The sequence below is a fragment of the Hyla sarda genome, chromosome 11, assembly GCF_029499605.1.
Source record: "Hyla sarda isolate aHylSar1 chromosome 11, aHylSar1.hap1, whole genome shotgun sequence".
NCBI classification, from domain to species: Eukaryota; Metazoa; Chordata; class Amphibia; order Anura; family Hylidae; genus Hyla; species Hyla sarda.
Genome location: NC_079199.1, coordinates 97,329,878 through 97,353,316, shown reverse-complemented (window position 1 = coordinate 97,353,316; position 23,439 = coordinate 97,329,878). Strand labels below are relative to the sequence as shown.

The following is a 23,439-nucleotide window of genomic DNA, read 5'->3' as shown; positions in this document are numbered from 1 at the left end:
GTTTCTGTGAAGTTGATGGAGAAAGAAAAAGAGGTACATCGCTTGACAGAGGAGAAGGACAAATCACTTGCTGACTTTAAGAAAGAGCAAGAAGCGAGGCTTCAGCTGGAAAAAGTCATGGAGCATCACAAAAGGGAGTTTGTGGCTCTGCAGGATGAACTGTCCCACTCCCAGGGTCTTGTGACCAGCAAGGAGAGTGAAGGGGAGAGTCTGGCCAAGCGGATGTCATTCCAGGAAGAAGTGAGTCTTGGTGTATATCAGGCTCTGCGGAGTGATCACAAGGCTAGGCTGGTAGCCATGGAAAAAATAGAAAAAGAGAAGAATGAAATGAAGATGGAAGTTGAGGCTCTTGCCAGCAATCTGGAGAGTGTCTCTAAAGCTAAGAGACAACTTGAGGAGGAAGTCAAGACGAAGAATGCCCTTGTACATGCTCTTCAATCTGCTCGTCATGACAATGACTTGCTCCGTGAGCAGTATGAGGAGGCCCTGGAACAAGTTGAGACTCTGAAACATGAAAACAAGAACTTGCAACAGGAGATCTCAGATCTACCTGAACAGATTGGCGAGAGTGGAAAATTTATCAAGGAGTTAGAGAAGACCAAGAAACAGTTGCTGGGCAGTGAGAAGATGATCTCTGCACAACTCAAGAGTGAGCAGCTGAAATATATAAAGCTGGAAGATGACATGAAGATCTTAAAAGAGAGCCTGGATGCGCAGAACGAAACGCGCAGAAGGTCCCACGTAGCTGCCTTGGTTTTGCTGGGAGCGCAACTGTACGAGCAGGTGGCTGTGCTGGCGGACAATGAACAGTTGAGGAAACAATTGCTGTCTTCGGAAGATACTATCAGGGACTTGACAGAGTTACTTGACAGTGAGAGGATGAAGTCTGCTAAGCTCCAGTGTAAGCTGCGAAAATGTGAGAAAAAAAGAGGGCCAGGAAGTTCTAAAAGAGAGCAGAGACCAAGCTATGGTGGAATTGGCTCAAGAAAGGCTTCTGGGGCAGAAGTTACGGGATACAGGGATGCTTTCTCTGAAGCCCGGTAAAAAGTCCTCTAATGCTAAGATTGAGGTGAAGCCCTGTAAGAAGTCCTCTGAAGCTAGGACTGAGCTGAAACCTGGTGTGAAATCCTCTGAAGTGGAGACTAAGGAGGAGTCAGGCAGGAAATCCTCTGAACCTGAGCAGACCAAAAATTCTGAAGGTAATGCTGAGGCAGAGAAATCCTCTGAAGCCGAAGCTAAACCAGTGTCAACCTCAAAAGCTATGAGTAAAGAGAATGGCACAACTGAAGCTACAGGTGAAGAGAAGAGTAAGCCTGAAGAAGCTGCAGAGAAGAGCCAAACGGTAGTAGAAGCTGATTCTACACAAGAATCTGAAGGAGCCAAAGACTCTGAAGCCAAACCTGAGGAAGCTGGTGCCCCTGAAGAGAAAGCTGGAAGGGATGAGGTGAAACCATGTGAGAAATCCACTGAAGTCAAAACTGTGGTGAAACCAGGTGGGAAGTCCTCTAAAGTTGAAACTGAGATGCACCCATGTCGGAGGTCCTCTGAAGCTACAGAGAACAAGACAGTGGTTGGTGAAGCCACTAAGGCCGAAAGATTCTCTGAAGCAGAGGCAGAGGTCCGGCAAGCCAGAAGAAGACAAAGGTTAGAAGCATCGGTCCTCTCTCTCCTTAATTTCAAGAACCCTGCCCACACCAGGGTGAAGAACCTGGTACTGGAGAGGTGTGACCGAGAGACTTGTAATTGGTGGCTGGTAAAAGTCCGGAAGAAAAAAGTCAAGGACTTCAGAGACTGTGGGCAAAAGTTTTCCAAGGAAAAGGAAAGGCAGTTGGACTCTGCCTTTTGAATAAAAGTGCTCCTTCCCGGTGGTCTGAGCAGAGGGGGGGGGGGGGGGGGGGATATGTGGCAGTGTGGCAAGGAAAGCGTGTATTTCCCTTGCTAACTCTGGAGAATCCACCTGTGGCCTGATTAATGAGGTATCAGGAAGGGAAAGTGTGTTTAAAAGGAAAGGAAACAGAATAGTTGGGGCTCTCCCTTGGAAACAGTATGCTGGCTGTTAGAGGGGGAGACACACGGACCCTGTTTAGGTAACACGCAGAAGGTGCTGCAACTGGTCCAAGAAGTGGTGTGAACTGTGAGTAACAGGTTGCAGGAGTCACATGTTTAACTGGCTGAGGGTAGCTCACCAGTTCATAGTCAGGGCATGCTGATATGTGTAGTCAGTGACCAGACGGTCTAGGACTTTATTTTGTTCCTGTTTATGTTTTGTTTTACCTGCAACCTGTGGAAATAAAGCTGGCGAGGAGCCAGACTTGTATGCGGAACTGTGGTGTTATTGTGAGGAACGTGTCCCGTGGCAAGTGACCAGGATGATCCCAGAGCTAATCTCCAAGACGGTTTGTCACAATATATATATATATATATATATATATATATATATATATATATAGCCCTGATTTACTATTGTAAACCTGACATGTTTTGTCTGGTTTTGCGCCAGATTATAGCACATTGCATCAAGGCCAATGGTGTGTGTATGTTCCAGCATAACTTCCAAACAGCTGCAGATATTAACATGAAACTTGGTCACTAAAATGTTAACTACAAACATAGAATAGGTAAATTAACCCTTACCCACCCCTACTTGCGAGGTCGGGGTTTTTGTTTAAAGTCCAAAGCAATAAGTGCAATAAGTATGGCAGAGATCTCATATCCGCCACATCTGCTAAAACAGGTAAGCACAAGGAATACACAAGAACCTCTACATTTTTTTTCTAATACAGTATAAGCAAAAAAAAAAAAAAAACTTCCCATAGTGCTTCTAAATTTCTTTTTTTTTTTTTTGCATCTCCAAGTGTCAGTGTGTAATTGTTCTGTACCTCAGATGTGATTACATATCCAGAGACTGTTTTCCATTGTATTACATGTGCCGTGTTTTCATTACAACTCACTCATTTACTATTGCAAACCCGACATGTCTTGTAGGGTTGTGCGCCAGATTCTGGTGCATTGCGCCACAATTTGCGCCAGAATTGAAAAAACCCGGTTAACTCTCCATTTTTATAAGAAAACCTGAAAAAGGGGCGTGACCATCTGAGAAAGGATAATGCGGAGACAGGCTTCAATGAGGGTGCCGGCTTTGGAATGGCGCAGGTCACAGGAAGGCACAAGGTAGGTAAAAGCAAGAGTGGTTTATTCTCCCAACATGCAACGCGTTTCACTGCTATAGCAGCTTCATCAGGCAGATGAAGCTGCTGTAGCAGTGATGAAGCTGCTGAAGAAGCTGCTGTAGCAGTGAAACGCGTTGCATGTTGGGAGAATAAACCACTCTTGCTTTTACCTACCTTGTGCCTTCCTGTGACCTGCGCCATTCCAAAGCCGGCACCCTCATTGAAGCCTGTCTCTACATTATCCATATTCCAGCCGGCTGGCTGCGGACATTACAAGCACTCACCATTGTTGTGTATGTGGTTACACAACTTTATCAGGTGAGCCCCTTTGCCATTGCTGAATTCACCTTACAGGTCTCTCGTTTATTACACCATGAACGCTATGTCCTTTGTCTCTTTCATCTGGGGCGTGGTCACAGTAAAGAGGCGTGTTCCTGACATTTTCACAAAAAAACAACATATTTACTAAAGTTTCCACAGAAAATGTAGTGGATTTGAGCTGAGGAAAACCCGACAGATCAGAACATGTGTAAAAAAAAAAAAAAAGGAAAATGTAGAGAAAAGTGAAAAATGTAGGGAAACCTTTAGTAAATACCGTGGAAAAAAAATTGTAGGGAATTAAAACCCACAAAGAAACCTACACACAACACTCTTAGTAAATCAGGGTCATTGTCTGTTCTTATTGTCCCGGAGGAGAGTAATGATATCATTGTGGCTTCCTGCCGAGTATAGGAAGGGGGCAGATAATTATCGGCTGGTCCATTACACAAAAAATAAAGTCTCCACTAGACATAATGTTACACTGCAGACATAAGACATCAGATTCAGATAGGTATTACTGAAGTACCAAAATCTTTATGCCATAATTCACACCACCCAGCGCATCCCATTTCTGTTTCCAACATTTTTCTTTTCGGGCGGACATAGAACCCCGTTCACCTTTATGTTTCTGATTCATGAATTAAATTCCATAGATCCAGTAAACACTGACACAGAGCAGGGAACGGGGATAGAACTGTACAAGACAGTGCAGATCCATATGTGTCTGTGAAAAGTTAAGTGGCAACCCTATAGATCAGTGGTTTCTTTTTTTTTACATCAGAAGATTTTTATTGAACATGTTCTTTTTATAAACAAACAACAAAACAAACCAAAGCCACAACCTCCCCCCCACTTGGTTCCCGTGTCGTACCCTCCCTGAAGGATGGAGAGAAAACCGCAACATAGAAAAATAGTGCAATAGAATGCATGATCCGTACATACATTGCATAGATAAAATACAACCATGATATACTAAACAATAACAAGTTATCTGCAAAGGTATAAAAAGGAGGGACAGGTAGCTCATCTCACTCCCCCCAACAATACTTCCATAGGGGTCCTCCGTAAGTATATCGACAGCAGACCTGGAGTGTCAATCCAAGGTCCCCATATAAGCTCAAATTTATGCAAGGCCTTCCGCTTAAGATACACACCCTTCTCTAACCTAATAATATGGTTTAGTTTTGTTATGAGTTCGGACAGAGTAGGAGGAGAGGCTCTTAACCAATGCTGTGCAATTAACTTGCGGGCTTGATATAAAATTTGATTGATACCAATACATAAGCCACTGTCCTCATCCAAACCATCTATACACCCCAAAATACACGACTTAGCAGACAAAGTAAATGGACACCCGAATACTTTTCTGAGCAACTGACCCACATCAGCCCAAAACTGTGCAAGAGAAGCGCAGTCCCATATCATATGAAAGATCAGTGGTTTCTAACCAATGTGCCGTGACAGTCCGGTGGAGAAGATGTCAACTCAGATGCACTGGGTGGGACCCCTTTGGTATCCTTGCTGTGAGGTTTACTTAAGCTTCTGGCCTTCAGTGACGCCTGCAGCTACTACAGGCAAGGGATGTCACTTCTACTGGGACGCGTTCAATGAGGACATTGTGCATGTCCAATTGAAAAGCTCCTGGAGTCTAGTGGCTGCAGCAATAAGCTAGTGAAGATGCCAGAGACTACAAGGGAACCGAGGTGAGTATATGTGGGGGGGTTTCTCCCCGGAGGGGGGGGGGAATCTTTCCAGCAGGTTTCTGGCTAACTGGTTTCTGGCTAACTACAGGGGGGCCCTATATTGAGGGGCAAGCTAAAGTGGTGTCCTATATACAGGATGGAAACCTACAGGGGTTCTCCATACAGGGGGAAAGCTACTTACAGGGGGCTTCCACAAATGGGGTAAATTACCCAGAGGGGAGGTCATACACACGGGGGGGGGGGGGAAACTACCCCGGGGGGGGGGTTGTACATAAAGGAGAAAAGCTACCTACATGGGGATCGTACATCCAGGGGGAAAACTACCCGTGGGGGCACATACAGGAGGCTAGCTACCTACATGGGGGTCCTACATACAGGGAAAAAAACAACCTACAGGGGGTTGTACATTCAGGGAGCAAACTACCCACAGGGGGGTCCAACATACAAGGGGAAAACTATCCACAGGATGGTCTTACATACAGGGGGCAAACTATTCACAGTGGGGTCCTACATACAGGAAGTAAACTACCTCAGGGGGACAAACTGCATAGTTGGGGGGGAAGGGTAAAAAAAAATGTCGGAGATATTCTGCCATTAGCGGTTGTCACCTACGTCAGATACCAAGATAACTCCAGAACAGAATATGAAAAGTCTTTACCCTAGAGGACGACTCATTGAAGTGCTCCTCAAGCTTTTTGTAAGTGAAGTAACCCTTTAGGCAGAGAGAGAAGTGATATTTTTATTCAGCCCTGAGAATTTTTCCAGCTACATCGAGACAAAACAAGGACCCAGAAAAGCAAATAAATGCCTTGTTTTCCTTCGTGTCCAGAAATAGCCCAGCTGAGAACAATGCTTTCCCTTCCTATGGAACTACTTAAAGCCTCGGATAACAAATACCAGGCTGCTTTCCCAGAATTCACCCTGCCTTTCTGTGGAAGTTACTCTGGTGAATGGAGGCAACATGTGTAGTTCCTGTGCTGAGGAGGCAAATGTAACTTATCAGGGGGCCGATCAGTGAGGAGCAGCCTCACAAAATATGCCAGCTATTCCAAACAAGTCATTTTTCAACATGTGAGAATGTGGGTTAATAGCAAAATGGAACTTTGTGAGATACTGATATCCATCTGAAGGCGCTGTGTTATTTCAGTATACTTATTGACAATCACTACCCAAACTTATCCCCCTTACCAGGAAAGACATAGCATGACATGTAATTTGGTGGAAAGGTTGTAGAAAAGGCCAATACAATATACAATCACCCATAGGGAATGGGGAGCATGGCTCAAAAATTGTGGGACCTCTATCAGACTACATTGCCAGCTGGACCATCTATCCAAGGCCAGTTCCTCTATCTTATTATGCTACCATCTCAACTATCCATACAAATTTGGTTTCTCAACCAGACATTTGTGGTGTCCCAGCTCCAATGACTGTCCTGTGGTGTCGGACTGCTTTGGGCAGCTTTGTAGCACAAGGTGTTGGGCCCACCAAAGGACCTTTTGTACTATTAATTATGTTTGCACTTTGTTGAGAAGTAATATATTTTTCTAATTAATTCTATTGTTGTTATCTGTGTATATGTTATTCATGTGTTACTGTACCCTTCAGAGAGGAGCTGTGTAAACCCCATGTGACCCTGCTTGCCAATGGGAACCCCTAAATTCTTCCCTATATAATGTAGTGGGGGAGGAGTTGCTCCAGTCACTGCTGAGCCACAGCGTGGTAATGTGTGTTGTGTGCTCTGAGGGAAGGCCTAGCTCAAATCTACTTCATCTGGTCATTCTGCAAGGATTACTCGCACGGTGGAAGTTCATGCCCTGGTGGAGAAGGCTACAAGACCTTAACAGAACCCTACCTACCAGGATCAATCTCCAAGTCTCAAGCCTGTATTAATTTATTTGGTGAAAGCACCACAAATCCCAGCAAGGCAACAGGGCTCCCAAGGGGTTACGCTGCATCCTCTCACCCAACACCAGACTGTCCATGTAATACCATCGCACCCTGCTCAGTAAAGACAGGGATCCGTAACCTGAAGTTGGTGTGTTCCTTTACTCCTCGTGTCTCGCCCAGGAGAAGCTGTCTCCAACCTCGGACCATGTATAGGATAATGATGCCCTGGCGTCACAAAGTGATAAGGTATTTCTCCTAACAGCCCATGGTACCACAACTTGTTACCAGCCAGACCTCACCTGTCCGGGTTTGGTTCAGCCGTTGGTTATATATGGTTACCATACTCCTGTGTGGGATCAACGGCCCAACCATTTCTCAGCGTCCAGACCCCCGCGATCAGACACGTATTCCCTATCCGTGGATAGGTGTCTAAAAAGTTCAGTTCTCTGAACTACCCCTTAAAAGGTGCATGGACACCTTAAAGGGACATTTAAAAAAAAATGTATATATTACTAGAGCCTTCTATTATTTACTTGTCCCCACTCCATTTTCTGCTTTGATAGGTGAACCTTTATGGATCAAGGATAACAAGCGGATCTTTGGTGACAAAATGGCTGTTACGCCGAGCGCTCCGGGTCCCCGCTCCTCCCCGGAGCGCTCGCTTCACTCTCCCCGCGGCAGCGCTCCGGTCACGTCCTCTGACCCGGGGCGCTGCGATTCCGCTGCCAGCCGGGATGCGATTCGCGATGCGGGTAGCGCCCGCTCGCGATGCGCACCCCGGCTCCCCTACCTGACTCGCTCTCCGTCTGTTCTGTCCCGGCGCGCGCGGCCCCGCTCCCTAGGGCGCGCGCGCGCCGGGTCTCTGCGATTTAAAGGGCCACTGCGCCGCTGATTGGCGCAGTGGTTCCAATTAGTGTGTTCACCTGTGCACTTCCCTATATCACCTCACTTCCCCTGCACTCCCTTGCCGGATCTTGTTGCCTTAGTGCCAGTGAAAGCGTTCCTTGTGTGTTCCTTGCCTGTGTTTCCAGACCTTCTGCCGTTGCCCCTGACTACGATCCTTGCTGCCTGCCCCGACCTTCTGCTACGTCCGACCTTGCTTCTGTCTACTCCCTTGTACCGCGCCTATCTTCAGCAGCCAGAGAGGTGAGCCGTTGCTAGTGGATACGACCTGGTCACTACCGCCGCAGCAAGACCATCCCGCTTTGCGGCGGGCTCTGGTGAAAACCAGTAGTGGCTTAGAACCGGTCCACTAGCACGGTCCACGCCAATCCCTCTCTGGCACAGAGGATCCACTACCTGCCAGCCGGCATCGTGACAGTAGATCCGGCCATGGATCCCGCTGAAGTTCCTCTGCCAGTTGTCGCTGACCTCACCACGGTGGTCGCCCAGCAGTCACAACAGATAGCGCAACAAGGCCAACAGCTGTCTCAACTGACCGTTATGCTACAACAGTTACTACCACAGCTTCAGCAGTCATCTCCTCCGCCAGCTCCTGCACCTCCTCCGCAGCGAGTGGCCGCTCCTGGGATACGCTTATCCTTGCCGGATAAATTTGATGGGGACTCTAAGTTTTGCCGTGGCTTTCTTTCCCAATGTTCCCTGCATCTGGAGATGATGTCGGACCTGTTTCCCACTGAAAGGTCTAAGGTGGCTTTCGTAGTCAGCCTTCTGTCCGGAAAAGCCCTGTCATGGGCCACACCGCTCTGGGACCGCAATGACCCCGTCACTGCCTCTGTACACTCCTTCTTCTCGGAAATCCGAAGTGTCTTTGAGGAACCTGCCCGAGCCTCTTCTGCTGAGACTGCCCTGTTGAACCTGGTCCAGGGTAATTCTTCCGTTGGCGAGTATGCCGTACAATTCCGTACTCTTGCTTCAGAATTGTCCTGGAATAATGAGGCCCTCTGCGCGACCTTCAAAAAAGGCCTATCCAGCAACATTAAAGATGTTCTGGCCGCACGAGAAATTCCTGCTAATCTACATGAACTTATTCACCTAGCCACTCGCATTGACATGCGTTTTTCCGAAAGGCGTCAGGAACTCCGCCAAGATATGGACTCTGTTCGCACGAGGCGTTTCTTCTCCTCGGCTCCTCTCTCCTCTGGTCCCCTGCAATCTGTTCCTGTGCCTCCCGCCGTGGAGGCTATGCAGGTCGACCGGTCTCGCCTGACACCTCAAGAGAGGACACGACGCCGTATGGAGAACCTCTGCCTGTACTGTGCTAGTACCGAACACTTCCTGAGAGATTGTCCTATCCGTTCTCCCCGCCTGGAAAGACGTACGCTGACTCCGCACAAAGATGAGACAGTCCTTGATGTCTACTCTGCTTCTCCACGTCTTACTGTGCCTGTGCGGATGTCTGCCTCTGCCTTCTCCTTCTCTACAGTGGCCTTCTTGGACTCTGGATCTGCAGGAAATTTTATTTTGGCCTCTCTCGTCAACAGGTTCAACATCCCGGTGACCAGTCTCGCCAGACCCCTCTACATCAATTGTGTAAATAATGAAAGATTGGACTGTACCATACGTTTCCGCACGGAGCCCCTTCTTATGAGCATCGGATCTCATCATGAGAGGATTGAACTTTTGGTCCTCCCCAATTGCACCTCGGAAATTCTCCTTGGACTTCCCTGGCTTCAACTTCATTCCCCTACCCTGGATTGGTCCACTGGGGAGATCAAGAGTTGGGGGTCCTCTTGTTCCAAGAACTGTCTAAAACCGGTTCCCAGTAACCCTTGCCGTAACTCTGTGGTTCCTCCAGTAACCGGTCTCCCTAAGGCCTATATGGACTTCGCGGATGTTTTCTGCAAAAAACAAGCTGAGACTCTACCTCCTCACAGGCCTTATGATTGCCCTATCGACCTCCTCCCGGGCACTACTCCACCCCGGGGCAGAATTTATCCTCTCTCTGCCCCAGAGACTCTTGCCATGTCCGAATACGTCCAGGAGAATCTAAAAAAGGGCTTTATCCGTAAATCCTCCTCTCCTGCCGGAGCCGGATTTTTCTTTGTGTCCAAAAAAGATGGCTCCCTACGTCCTTGCATTGACTACCGCGGTCTTAATAAAATCACGGTTAAGAACCGCTACCCCTTACCCCTCATCTCTGAACTCTTTGATCGCCTCCAAGGTGCCCACATCTTCACTAAATTGGACTTAAGAGGCGCCTATAACCTCATCCGCATCAGAGAGGGGGACGAGTGGAAAACGGCATTTAACACCAGAGATGGACACTTTGAGTATCTGGTCATGCCCTTTGGACTGTGCAACGCCCCTGCCGTCTTCCAAGACTTTGTCAATGAAATTTTTCGTGATCTGTTATACTCCTGTGTTGTTGTATATCTGGACGATATCCTAATTTTTTCTGCCAATCTAGAAGAACACCGCCAGCATGTCCGTATGGTTCTTCAGAGACTTCGTGACAACCAACTCTATGCCAAAATTGAGAAATGTCTGTTTGAATGCCAATCTCTTCCTTTTCTAGGATATTTGGTCTCTGGCCAGGGACTACAGATGGATCCAGACAAACTCTCTGCCGTCTTAGATTGGCCACGCCCCTCCGGACTCCGTGCTATCCAACGCTTTTTGGGGTTCGCCAATTATTACAGGCAATTTATTCCACATTTTTCTACCATTGTGGCTCCTATCGTGGCTTTAACCAAAAAAAATGCTGATCCCAAGTCCTGGCCTCCTCAAGCAGAAGACGCCTTTAAACGACTCAAGTCTGCCTTTTCTTCGGCTCCCGTCCTCTCCAGACCTGACCCTTCCAAACCCTTCCTATTGGAGGTTGATGCCTCCTCAGTGGGAGCTGGAGCTGTTCTTCTACAAAAAAATTCTTCCGGGCATGCTGTCACTTGTGGTTTTTTCTCTAGGACCTTCTCTCCAGCGGAGAGGAACTACTCCATCGGGGATCGAGAGCTTCTAGCCATTAAATTAGCACTTGAGGAATGGAGGCATCTGCTGGAGGGATCAAGTTCTCCTGTTATTATCTACACCGACCACAAGAACCTCTCCTACCTCCAGTCTGCCCAACGGCTGAATCCTCGCCAGGCCCGGTGGTCTCTGTTCTTTGCCCGATTTAATTTTGAGATTCACTTTCGTCCTGCCGATAAGAACATTAGGGCCGATGCTCTCTCTCGTTCCTCGGATGCCTCAGAAGTTGAACTCTCTCCGCAACACATCATTCCACCTGACTGCCTGATCTCCACTTCTCCTGCCTCCATCAGGCAGACTCCTCCAGGAAAGACCTTTGTTTCTCCTCGCCAACGCCTCGGAATCCTCAAATGGGGTCACTCCTCCCATCTTGCAGGTCATGCGGGTATCAAGAAATCTGTGCAACTCATCTCCCGCTTCTATTGGTGGCCGACTCTGGAGACGGATGTTGTGGACTTTGTGCGAGCCTGCACTATCTGTGCCCGGGATAAGACTCCTCGCCAGAAGCCCACTGGTTTTCTTCATCCTCTGCCTGTCCCCGAACAGCCTTGGTCTCTGATTGGTATGGATTTTATTACTGATTTACCCCCTTCCCGTGGCAACACTGTTATTTGGGTGGTCGTTGATCGATTCTCCAAAATGGCACATTTCATCCCTCTTCCTGGTCTTCCTTCTGCGCCTCAGTTGGCTAAACAATTTTTTGTACACATTTTTCGTCTTCACGGGTTGCCTACGCAGATTGTCTCGGATAGAGGCGTCCAATTCGTGTCTAAATTCTGGAGGGCTCTCTGTAAACAACTCAAGATTAAATTAAATTTTTCTTCTGCATATCATCCCCAGTCCAATGGACAAGTAGAAAGGATTAACCAGATCTTGGGTGATTATTTGCGACATTTTGTTTCCTCCCGCCAGGATGACTGGGCAGATCTCCTCCCATGGGCCGAATTCTCGTATAACTTCAGGGTCTCTGAGTCTTCCTCCAAATCCCCATTTTTCGTGGTGTACGGCCGTCACCCTCTTCCCCCCCTCCCTACTCCCTTGCCCTCTGGTCTGCCCGCTGTGGATGAAATTTCTCGTGACCTTTCCATCATATGGAGAGAGACCCAAAATTCTCTCTTACAGGCTTCATCACGCATGAAGAAGTTCGCGGATAAGAAAAGAAGAGCTCCCCCCGTTTTTTCCCCTGGAGACAAGGTATGGCTCTCCGCTAAATATGTCCGCTTCCGTGTCCCTAGCTACAAGTTGGGACCACGCTATCTTGGTCCTTTCAAAATTTTGTGTCAAATTAATCCTGTCTCTTATAAACTTCTTCTTCCTCCCTCTCTTCGTATCCCTAATGCCTTTCACGTCTCTCTTCTCAAACCACTCATCCTCAACCGTTTTTCTCCCAAATCTGTTCCTCCCACTCCTGTTTCCGGCTCCTCGGACATCTTCTCGGTCAAAGAAATTTTAGCTGCCAAAAAGGTCAGAGGGAAAAATTTTTTTTTAGTGGACTGGGAGGGTTGTGGTCCTGAAGAGAGATCCTGGGAACCTGAGGACAACATCCTAGACAAAAGTCTGCTCCTCAGGTTCTCAGGCTCTAAGAAGAGGGGGAGACCCAAGGGGGGGGGTACTGTTACGCCGAGCGCTCCGGGTCCCCGCTCCTCCCCGGAGCGCTCGCTTCACTCTCCCCGCGGCAGCGCTCCGGTCACGTCCTCTGACCCGGGGCGCTGCGATTCCGCTGCCAGCCGGGATGCGATTCGCGATGCGGGTAGCGCCCGCTCGCGATGCGCACCCCGGCTCCCCTACCTGACTCGCTCTCCGTCTGTTCTGTCCCGGCGCGCGCGGCCCCGCTCCCTAGGGCGCGCGCGCGCCGGGTCTCTGCGATTTAAAGGGCCACTGCGCCGCTGATTGGCGCAGTGGTTCCAATTAGTGTGTTCACCTGTGCACTTCCCTATATCACCTCACTTCCCCTGCACTCCCTTGCCGGATCTTGTTGCCTTAGTGCCAGTGAAAGCGTTCCTTGTGTGTTCCTTGCCTGTGTTTCCAGACCTTCTGCCGTTGCCCCTGACTACGATCCTTGCTGCCTGCCCCGACCTTCTGCTACGTCCGACCTTGCTTCTGTCTACTCCCTTGTACCGCGCCTATCTTCAGCAGCCAGAGAGGTGAGCCGTTGCTAGTGGATACGACCTGGTCACTACCGCCGCAGCAAGACCATCCCGCTTTGCGGCGGGCTCTGGTGAAAACCAGTAGTGGCTTAGAACCGGTCCACTAGCACGGTCCACGCCAATCCCTCTCTGGCACAGAGGATCCACTACCTGCCAGCCGGCATCGTGACAATGGCCCTGGAATGAGCCCTCAGAAATGTTGGTCAACCCCTTAACAAATTAATTGATGGGTATCCATTCAGGCGCAGTGCACTCCAATTCATTCCAGGTACAATTTTGTCCTTGTTTTGAGGATTTTGGTGCCAGCAGTCAGACCCTCACCAATTAGCCAAATTTATAAAATGGTTGCACAGCATAAATATGGGGCTAGTACACATTTTTGACATTACACTTCAGTACACTGCTTGTGCAGTTTTTTTTTTACAAGTTCTGTCCGTAGCCAGTTTTGTAAGCCAGGTCTGGGCTGGTGTAGATTTGCGAGAAATTGGGTGCCTTGCACCAAATTGTGCAACAAGTCGCTCATGATAAATTGATGGCCAGTGCAGAAAGTTAACCAGACTATGGCATAGCTATTCAATTGAAAAAAAAAGCTTCTAAAGCAAAAGTCTCTTGCGGATTTCCGCCACAAATTATATCTAATAGACTTCTATGGGATTCCGCACTCCCATTCACACTTCTGAATTTCCGCTAGCGGAAATTCAGAAATGTGAATGAGAGTGCGGAATCCCATAGAAGTCTACGAGCTGTAATTTGAGGCGGAATTCCGCAAGGGGAAATTGCTGTGTGAATAGACCCTGACTGCGACAAATCATGTGACAAATCACCACCACAAAAACGGTATAATCTGTGATAAATCCCCCCTGTGACCTGTGCTGAACCTACAAGATATTATTCACCTGCATATCTTAAAGTGACTGTCCAGTCAGGGGGTCAGAAATGATAAGTGAGTCAGTGCATACAGAGGATTCTTGTATGCAATTCATTTTCTATGTATTTACTTTAGAGCTAGCTTCTTTGTATCTATGCCTCATTAGGATAAAGGAAGAATATCGGTCCCGTGGTCCCGAGAAAAAAGAGAAGTGCTTCTGTGGGCGCTCACCTCCGTCACAGATGTAGTCCGTCACAGGTATGTGGAAGTTTCCGAGAACTTGGTAAAATAAAACCGCTTGGACACGGATGTATTTTGGAAAATAAAAAGAAGGTTTATTCCTTCAGCATGCAATACAGCAACGCGTTTCGAGGGGCAGGGACCCCCTCTTCATCAGGCATTAGGATAAAGCCATCATCTGTGACTACAGCTTAGCTGCACTGCCTACAAAGAGTCTGAGGTAGTCTGGAAGGTGCCTTCTCTCTCGTCATTGGTTCAGGGTGCAGCTATCTCCCGCCCTTCAAATTAGCTTTTGTGTATGATACCATTGAACCACAGGTTCAGGAGGAAGTCAGAGAACAGATAGTTTATTTATGTGGTGCTACAGGGGTGCCAGGAAATACCTGATCACTTTTTGGCGCCAGGGCACCGTTAGCCTATATACGGTCCGAGATTGGAGACAGCCAACAGTATGGAGCAGAGTGGAGAGGATGCAGTGTAACCCCTTGGGAGCCCTTTTGCCTTGCTGGAACTTATGGTGCTTTTCACACAATTGATTAATACTGACTTGATATAAGACCGAGGATTGTTCCAAGGGTTCTGACAAGGTCTAACTGAGTTCTCCGCCAGGGCATGAATTTCCTTTGTGCGGGGATCCCTTGCAGAATGGCTGGATAGGACTTTCGAAGAGAATTGTTCTGGACTTCCCTCAGACCTTCTCCACATACAACTCACACCTTTACCACACTTGTGCTCAGCAGAAACTAGACTGAGGTAACTCCTCCCCCCACTACACTATATGGCTAAGAATTTAGGGGTTTCCATTGGCAGGCAGGGTCACATGGGTTTGCACTGCTCCTTTCTTAAATGTACAACACATATATAAATAACACATAACATTATACTTAGGAAAATATATTAAAACATCTGATAAAGTGCTTGAATATTATAATAATCAGCCTTTTATGGGGCCCAATACTTGGCAGGTCTGCCCAAGGAAGTCGGAAGCCCACAGGACAGCCTTTGGTGCTGGGACACCACATTTCTATGGTAGCAAGGGAAGAATGATTATAAAGTACAGCATAATAAGTCAGCACTGGGAAAAAGATGATTATCAGGTTCACACGTTTTAGTTTTTGCCACACCTTTGGTAAAATAACAGCAAAAGCCACAACATGATTGGTGAAGTAGATTATATTATACATGTAAAATGTGTGGGAGATTAGCTCTGTAGAACCAGTCAAATAGCAGCAAAATAGTAGTCAGAGAAAAGGACAGGTAATGTTTAAGCAGGGCTTCTCCTCTCTTTATTGTTCAGTAACAAATATAGCCTAGACACAAAAACAAACCCTGCTTGTCCATCACTAAATATACAGCTCTCCTCCCTGTCTATACAGGTGGCTTACTACCAGCCACCCAACACAACAGTCAACAAATTTGTTGCACACACAGGTTATAACGTCCCCTTTTGAAGCTGCAAAACCTCTGGATTTAAACTCATCAATGGTGCAGGTTCCTCACAGTCTCACTTGCAGACTGACTCACCTAGTTTTGAAGCCAACAAATTAACTGTTTTCAGTGCCTGTGCTGATCTGGGCTAATCTAAAAACTGGAGTGGCCCAGGTAGGGGATGAAAGGCTGCACTAACAAACCTGCCATTAATCCCCATAAAAATCTAGACCCGATAACAAGACTTAGCCTTGCAATCTAAGTATTGCCAGGGATTTAACTCTTCCTGCATTTCTTATATCTTGGGGACATATAGTGATCTTCAACCCCGATTTCTGCCACTGTGGTTTTTCCATGTTTTTGAAGCATTTTCCTGTGATTTTGGGAAAATAACAGCAAAAGTTTGCTATCTTAAAGTTGTGGTAGAATATCATCATTTTTGCCACGATTTCACCATAATCATAGAAAAAACGCATAAAAAATCGTGGACAAACCACACTGTTGGAAGACAGCTTTAGACTAGTAATAAAAGTGTTACTGTATTCAATAAATTCTTTTGACAAGTCATGAAGATGTGTCAAACGTTTTGATCAGTCGGGATTTCAGTGCTGAAACGCCCACCGATCCCTAGCTATAGGCGTGTGAAGCCTTCGGTAGCTTCTTCCACTTCCGGTGCTCATTGCAGAAGAAAGCTCTGTTATAGTCTATGGAGCCCATCAATTGCAAAGTGATGGATCAAGCACCAAGCCGGGGTGTGGCACACTTCAACCAGCTATATTTAGAGATGGATTGGGTACTCAGCACTGAAACCCAGACCAAACAATACTGTCAACATGTCTGCATGATTTCAGATTGTTCTAAGGATCACTTGACCACAGGCAGATCAATGGAAGACAAACTTCAGCTCACCCCCACGGCCTGACGGCGACTCGGATTGTGCAAGCCAACACATGCAGAACTGGAAAGCGAAATATTGTCCAGTGCAGATCTCGTGCAAAAGGTAGTTCTTTTTTTTTTTTTTTTTTTTTTTTTTAAACATATTTTTATTCAAAATTTTCCAAATTTTATAAACTAGTACACAGGGCATTCCTGTGAAATAAGGTGTAGTATAGAAATATTAACTATAACAACAAGACATATTACGATACAGCATTATCAAATCAATCTAGTATCCCGTACCCCTCCCCCACCCCATCCTAATCAGTAATCAGAACGCCAACCGGCGTAAGTCATTCAGGAGAGTATCATGAAACTATAGGTGAGATCCCCTCGCATCGGATACCCAGAAACCAATAAAGAAATACGAATCAATGTCAAACAGGAACTCGAAGCCGGCCCAACGAGCCGGAAATGGATCTAGTAAGATACCAGGTCGTGTCTGTAAATGGTTGCATCAAAGAAATCAATTCCTCATTCGAATAAAAGGCCAGCATGAACGTTTTCCATTTCTTAAAAAACCATTTAGCCGATTTCTCTCTTGTTCTTAAAATTTCAAGGCGATCTAGCATCAGATATTTTTTCACTTGCGCTATAACTTCCATAGGCGAGGGCATGTAAGCCGACAGCCAATGAGTTAGGAGACACCGCTTGGCTCCCAGTAGAATCGTGTGGTGCAATAATGTCAGAGAGACATCCTCCGGCGGTATGTGTAGGACTATAAGTAAAGGGGTCAAAGGTAAAGCGACTTTTAGTTTCCTATCTATCAGCGTGAAGAGAGCAGTCCAGAAATCCTGAGTCTTAGGGCAGGTAACTAAGCCGTGCAATAAATCAGTAAAGGGGGCATTACAGTTAGGGCATTCAGTCAGTCTGTCAGGTCTGTCAGGTGTCCGGGGTATGGTGAATCCGTAGGTAGCGTGGTGTAATATTTTAAATTGCGTTTCCCTCCAATTTTCGTTAATTACAGCCTTGCGTACCTTAGCCCATCCCTCCAGTATTGGCACAGAGGAGTCAGAGATCCCGAGTGTGGTTTCCCAGTATCTGAATAGAGAGGCAGAAGCAATCCCACTCCCCTTTCTGGTCAGATGTCGGTATAGTGTAGAGAGAGAGTGAGATGGATTGGCTGAGGTCACCAGACTATCAAAAGAGGTAGTTGTGCTTATTCGAGAAAGGTCAGCCAATCTTGGTGTTAGAAAGGACAGAACCTGTCGGTATGACAGATGCTGACCTGGACCAAGACCATATTGGGCACTCACTTCGGCAAACGAGAGATATCTACGTTCGGTAGGGTGCAGTAGTTGGCCAACAGATTGAAGGCCAGCTGATCTCCACAGGGCAAATAAACTGTTCTCCGAACCTTGTGGGAATTCAGGGTGGGACCATAGGGGCATGTACTTAGACAGGGAAAAGGGCAGGTGCATAAGGTCCCTGCCAATTTTCCACGTGGCAATTGTGTCCCTAATAATAATGCTATTTTTTATATGTGTTGGCAAGTTCTGGAGTTTGGAGTGAAGAATTCCAGCCAAGGACCACGGTGCGACCATGGCTGACTCCAGTGCAATGTTAGAGTATGTCGATTCACCCCTAAGCCAGTCTATGCAATGTCTATATATACATGCCACATTATAGTGCCTCACATCCGGGAACCCCACCCCCCCTTTCTCTTTAGGAAGCATCAACTTTGATAAGGCAATACGGGGTCTCTTATTGGCCCAAATAAATTTAGTAAATGCTGACTGAAGTGCCTGGATATCAACCCTCTTAAGGAGGAGTGGAATCATTTGAATGGGGTAAAGCATCTTCGAAAAGCTAAGCATCTTTAGTAGGTGGCATCTGGCTAGCAGGGAAAGCGGTAGAGACATCCACCTCTGCAACTCTCCTATTATTTTGCGGAACAACGGAGTAAAGTTAAGAGAGTAGATTGAAGAGGGGGACCTCCCCACCAATATTCCCAAGTACTTAAAGGAGGATCTGGTAACTAGGATCGGGAATGGCATTGATGCAGAACTGTGAGACAGGGGAATAGGAGAAATGTCCAGTAGGACGCTTTTTTCTACATTAACTCGGAACCCCGATACCTCCCCAAAATCAGATAGGATGGCAAACACCCTCGGTACAGTCCTTACCGGATCAGATAAGAAAAAAAGGATGTCATCCGCAAATAAAGTATGAGAAATTCTTTGGGAACCCATCTGTATACCTAATGATCCCCTTTCCCTCTCAATGAGGAGAGATAATGGTTCAATGGCCAGATCGAAAAGAAGAGGGGATAGGGGACAACCCTGCCTAGTCCCCCTCTCAGGAGTGAAGAGTTCAGATAAGAAGCCCCTAGTGTGGAGACGTGCTCTCGGTGAGGCATAAAGGGAGCGTAAGTAACCGAGAAAGGGCCCACCGAACCCCATTGCCGACAGTACTTCCCACAGCCATTCCCAGCGAACACAGTCAAAGGCCTTTTCGGCATCAATCGATAACAATGCCGCTGTGGGATGTCTGTGGGGCCGTAGATTTACCTCATCCAATACCGAGAGCACCGCTCTAATATGAGAAACCGAGGAGCGTCCCTTGATAAAGCCCACCTGGGCCGGAGATATTAATCTTGGTAATACAGTTGCCAGTCTGTCAGACAAAATTTTGGAGACTAACTTTAAATCTACATTGATTAAAGAGATAGGTCTATAACTCCCTGGTAATAAAGGATCCTTCCCTGGCTTAGGCAAGACCCTGATGTGCGCCACATTAGAGGACGGCGGGATCGGGTCACCAGAAAGGTAAGAGTTGTACAGGGCCAGCAGGGAGGGAGCTACCTCATTTGCCAAGATTTTGAAGAAATCCCCGGAGAAGCCATCAGGACCAGGGGCTTTATTAAGTTTGAGATGTTTAAGGGCCCGATCTAGCTCCTCCGAGGAGATCTCTGCCCCTAACATTTCCCTTTACTCCGATGTCAATGAGGGAAGAGATGAGTGTGAGAGCCATTGTGTGGGGTCTGCCATGGGGACAGTTGGCGCTGAGTAGATGTCTGCGAAATAGCTAGCTAAGATACCATTAATTATTTTGGGATCCCTGTGGGTAACACCTCTAGTATCTTTCAGGGCAGATATGTTACTCACCGGGAGGGCACCCTTAGCAAAGCGTGCCAATAGACGACCCGGTTTGTTGCCGAACCGAAAGAGAGAAGCTTCAAAATTGGATCTTTTGAGGTCGTCTCGCCGCTCTAACCAGCCATCATAAGATGCCTTGGCTGACATCCAGAGTTTTTTCGTGGTCTCAGTCGGCCCGGCAACAAAGTCGGTATAGGCCCTCTGAAGAGCAGAGCCGAGAGATTTAAGTTGTGTAGCTATTTTACGTTTTAGGGAGGTCGTGTATGCCAGGATTCTCCCTCGTAATACTGCCTTAGCAGCATCCCAAAACAGTTGGGGATTGGTTACATGTGCCGCGTTATCCGCAGCATATTCCCCCCACCAACTTTTCAGGAGTGAATGAAAATGCTCATCTCTTGCCAAGCTGGAAGGAAAGCGCCACAGGAAGTCAGATCCACGAGGGACCGAGTCCTGTAGCTGCAATAATAAGGGAGAGTGGTCAGAGATCACCATGTCAGTCAGTGAAATGTCCTCGGTCTTTAGTACAAGAGAGTCCGATAAGAAACAGTAATCGATTCTCGACCAAGAGTCATGAGAATGAGAGTAATGGGAATAGTCTCGTCCATCGGGATTTCTCGCTCTCCAAATGTCCGTCAGTCCTAAACTCAAGGTCCACGGGCCCAGGAGGCCGTCTGCTCGCCTAGGAACCGGTCCCAAGGTCCTATTGGAACGTCTGTCTTCCGTCCCATTCATTACCATGTTGAAGTCGCCCATTATCACTCGTTGAGAAGGAGAAAGAGGAGCTAGTCGCCCTGTTACGTCAGTCAAGAACTGGTTCTGTCCGTCATTGGGACCATAAATATTAACCAAGGAGAATTCGTCAGAGGCCGTCTTTACGTGAAAGGTAGTTCTTTATTGAGGATTAAAAGTCATAGACAGGAGACATCTGTAACGCGTTTCAGGTGCATTTATAGCACCCTTAATCATACAATGTACAAATGTAACGCACCTGAAACATGTTACAGATGTCTCCTATTATTACTTTTAATCCTCAATAAAGAACTATCTTTTGCATGAGATCTGCACAGGACAATATTTTGCTTTCCACTTGACCACATGGCATAAAAAAAAAATCCTTTTAGAGCATTTAAGGGAACAACATGGCCGTCTTTGCCATCCCGAGTCTTTTCAGGATGATTAGGAAAAGTCTGGAGTCTGTTTGTTTTGTCATAAACGTTCTAAATGGCGGTCGGGGTCTGTCATTATGGGTCGGTAATTACACCCCGCATGGTTTACTTTCCTCCGGTTCCGAGCGATGGTTTCCAACGCATTCTCCAGACCTGAGGTAACCGGAGGGAGATGCTATGTTAGCTCCCTGGAAGGTGACGCGTTGAGACTTGTATGCAGCACGATTCCTAGTGACTCACACAGGACAGGCACTTTACAGGCCTAAGGAGGCAGGAGGCGTGTGGGCTTAACATGCGGAGATCATGCTGAGCAGATGCAATATTATACCAGCATAGATATAGGAAAACCCACGCTTTAAGGAGACGTCAGGCATATCTTCCTCCACATGACTCCCGAATCTCAACACTTCCATACTGCATCCACACAGCTCACAGACAACACCATTAGATACCCATACACATTAGATTAAAGGGGTACTCCGCCCCTTGACATCATATAAAATGTCTGATCGCCGGGGTGTCGCCGCTGGGGACCCCCACAATCTCAGCTGTGGCACCCCAGACATCCAGGGCATGGAGCGAATTTCACTCCGTGACGGATGACTAGCGATGTGGGGCGGAGGCTCGTGACGTCACGGTCGCTTGTGACATCACAGCCTCGCCCCCTCAATGCAAGTCTATGTGAGGGGGGGGTGATAGCAATAACACCCCCTCCCATAGACTTGCATTGAGGGTGTGTGGCCGTGACGTCACAAGCCTCTGATGCTGCACCCAACGCTCTAAATAATCGCCGGGTTCAGCAAGGAGATTGTGGGGGTCCCCAGTGGCGGGACCCCTGCGATCAGACATCTTATCTCCTATCCTTTGGATAAGATGTCTAGGGGCAGAGTACCCCTTTAAGGTTGATAAAAATGGACAATTGTTAGTCTGCTTTACTTTAAAGACATATTCTTGGGACATTAAATAGGGCATTGTCGTTATAAGGTTGCCACCTTTCTTGCAAAAACATATGCGGGGGAAATTTTGTCCTATTCTGACCCCTATAACTTTTTTATTTCTACTTATACGGGCCTGTATGAGGGCTCATTTTTTGCGCCCCGATCTGTAGTTTTGAACAGTACCATTTTTGTTTTGATGTGACTTTTTTATCTTCTTTTTTTTTATTAAATTTGGGAGTTACTAACTACAACTCCCAGCATACCCTGAAACAGCCTGTGGCTCAGCAGCTGCCCCAAATGAAAACTACAACAATAGTATAAGTCAATGTTTCCCAACCAGGGGTGCCTCCAGCTGTTGCAAAACTACAACTCCCAGCATGCCTGGACAGCCGTTTGCTGTCCGGGCATGCTGGGAGTTGTAGTTTTGCAAAAGCTGGAGGCTCTTGGGTTGCGAAACACTGGTATAGTATAGTGAGGCAAAAAAGTATTTAGTCAGCCACCAATTGTGCAAGTTCTCCCACTTAAAAAGATGAGAGGCTGTAATTTTCATCATAGGTTATAACCTCAACTATGAGAGACATAATGAGAAAAAAAATCCATAAAATCACATTGTCTGATTTTTAAAGAATTTATTTGCAAATTATGGTGGAAAATAAATATAAGGTCAATAACAAAAGTTCATCTCAATACTCTGTTATATCCCCTTTGTTGGCAATGACAGGTCAAATATTTTCTGTAAGTCTTCACAAGGTTTTCACACACTGTTGCTGCGATTTTGGCCCATTCCTCCATGCAGATCTCCTCTAGAGCAGTGATGTCTTGGGGCTGTCACTGGGAAACATGGACTTTCAACTCCCTACAAAGGTTTTCTATGTGGTTGAGAGCTGGAGACTAGGCCACTCCAGGACCTTGAAATGCTTCTTACGGAGCCAATCCTTCGTGTGTTTGGGATCATTGTCATGCTGAAAGACCCAGCCACGTTTCATCTTCAATTCCCTTGCTGATGGAAGGAGGTTTTCACTCAAAATCTCACGATACATGGCCCAATTCATTCTTTCCTTTCCTGGTCCTTAGCAGAAAACCAGCCCCAAAGCATGATGTTTCCCCCCCTTGCTTCACAGTAGGTGTCACGATGCCGGCTGGCAGGTAGTGGATCCTCTGTGCCAGAGAGGGATTGGCGTGGACCGTGCTAGTGGATCGGTTCTAAGTCACTACTGGTTTTCACCAGAGCCCGCCGCAAAGCGGGATGGTCTTGCTGCGGCGGTAGTGACCAGGTCGTATCCACTAGCAACGGCTCAACCTCTCTGGCTGCTGAAGATAGGCGCGGTACAAGGGAGTAGACAGAAGCAAGGTCGGACGTAGCAGAAGGTCGGGGCAGGCAGCAAGGATCGTAGTCAGGGGCAACGGCAGGAGGTCTGGAACACAGGCTAGGAACACACAAGGAAACGCTTTCACTGGCACGATGGCAACAAGATCCGGCAAGGGAGTGCAGGGGAAGTGAGGTGATATAGGGAAGTGCACAGGTGATAACACTAATTGGAACCACTGCGCCAATCAGCGGCGCAGTGGCCCTTTAAATCGCAAAGACCCGGCGCGCGCGCGCCCTA

At 47.3% G+C, this 23,439-nt stretch overlaps 1 protein-coding gene across 11 annotated transcripts in view; it reads left to right on the top strand.

Moving 5' to 3' along the window:
- The window catches only part of CDC42SE1 (CDC42 small effector 1), a 99,010-nt gene that overhangs the window by 27,368 nt on the left and 48,203 nt on the right, over positions 1-23,439 (top strand). For 3 of the 11 annotated variants that reach the window (XM_056546884.1, XM_056546887.1, XM_056546881.1), the window contains exon 3: positions 14,193-14,284. The exons of 5 other annotated variants lie outside the window; for them this stretch is intronic. In XM_056546884.1, coding sequence (XP_056402859.1) covers positions 14,193-14,284 — 92 coding nt within the window. Of the gene's footprint in view, positions 1-14,192; positions 14,285-16,545; positions 16,653-23,439 lie in introns of those variants that run through there. 3 more of the 11 variants (XM_056546888.1, XM_056546890.1, XM_056546889.1) reach the window with 3 other exon arrangements.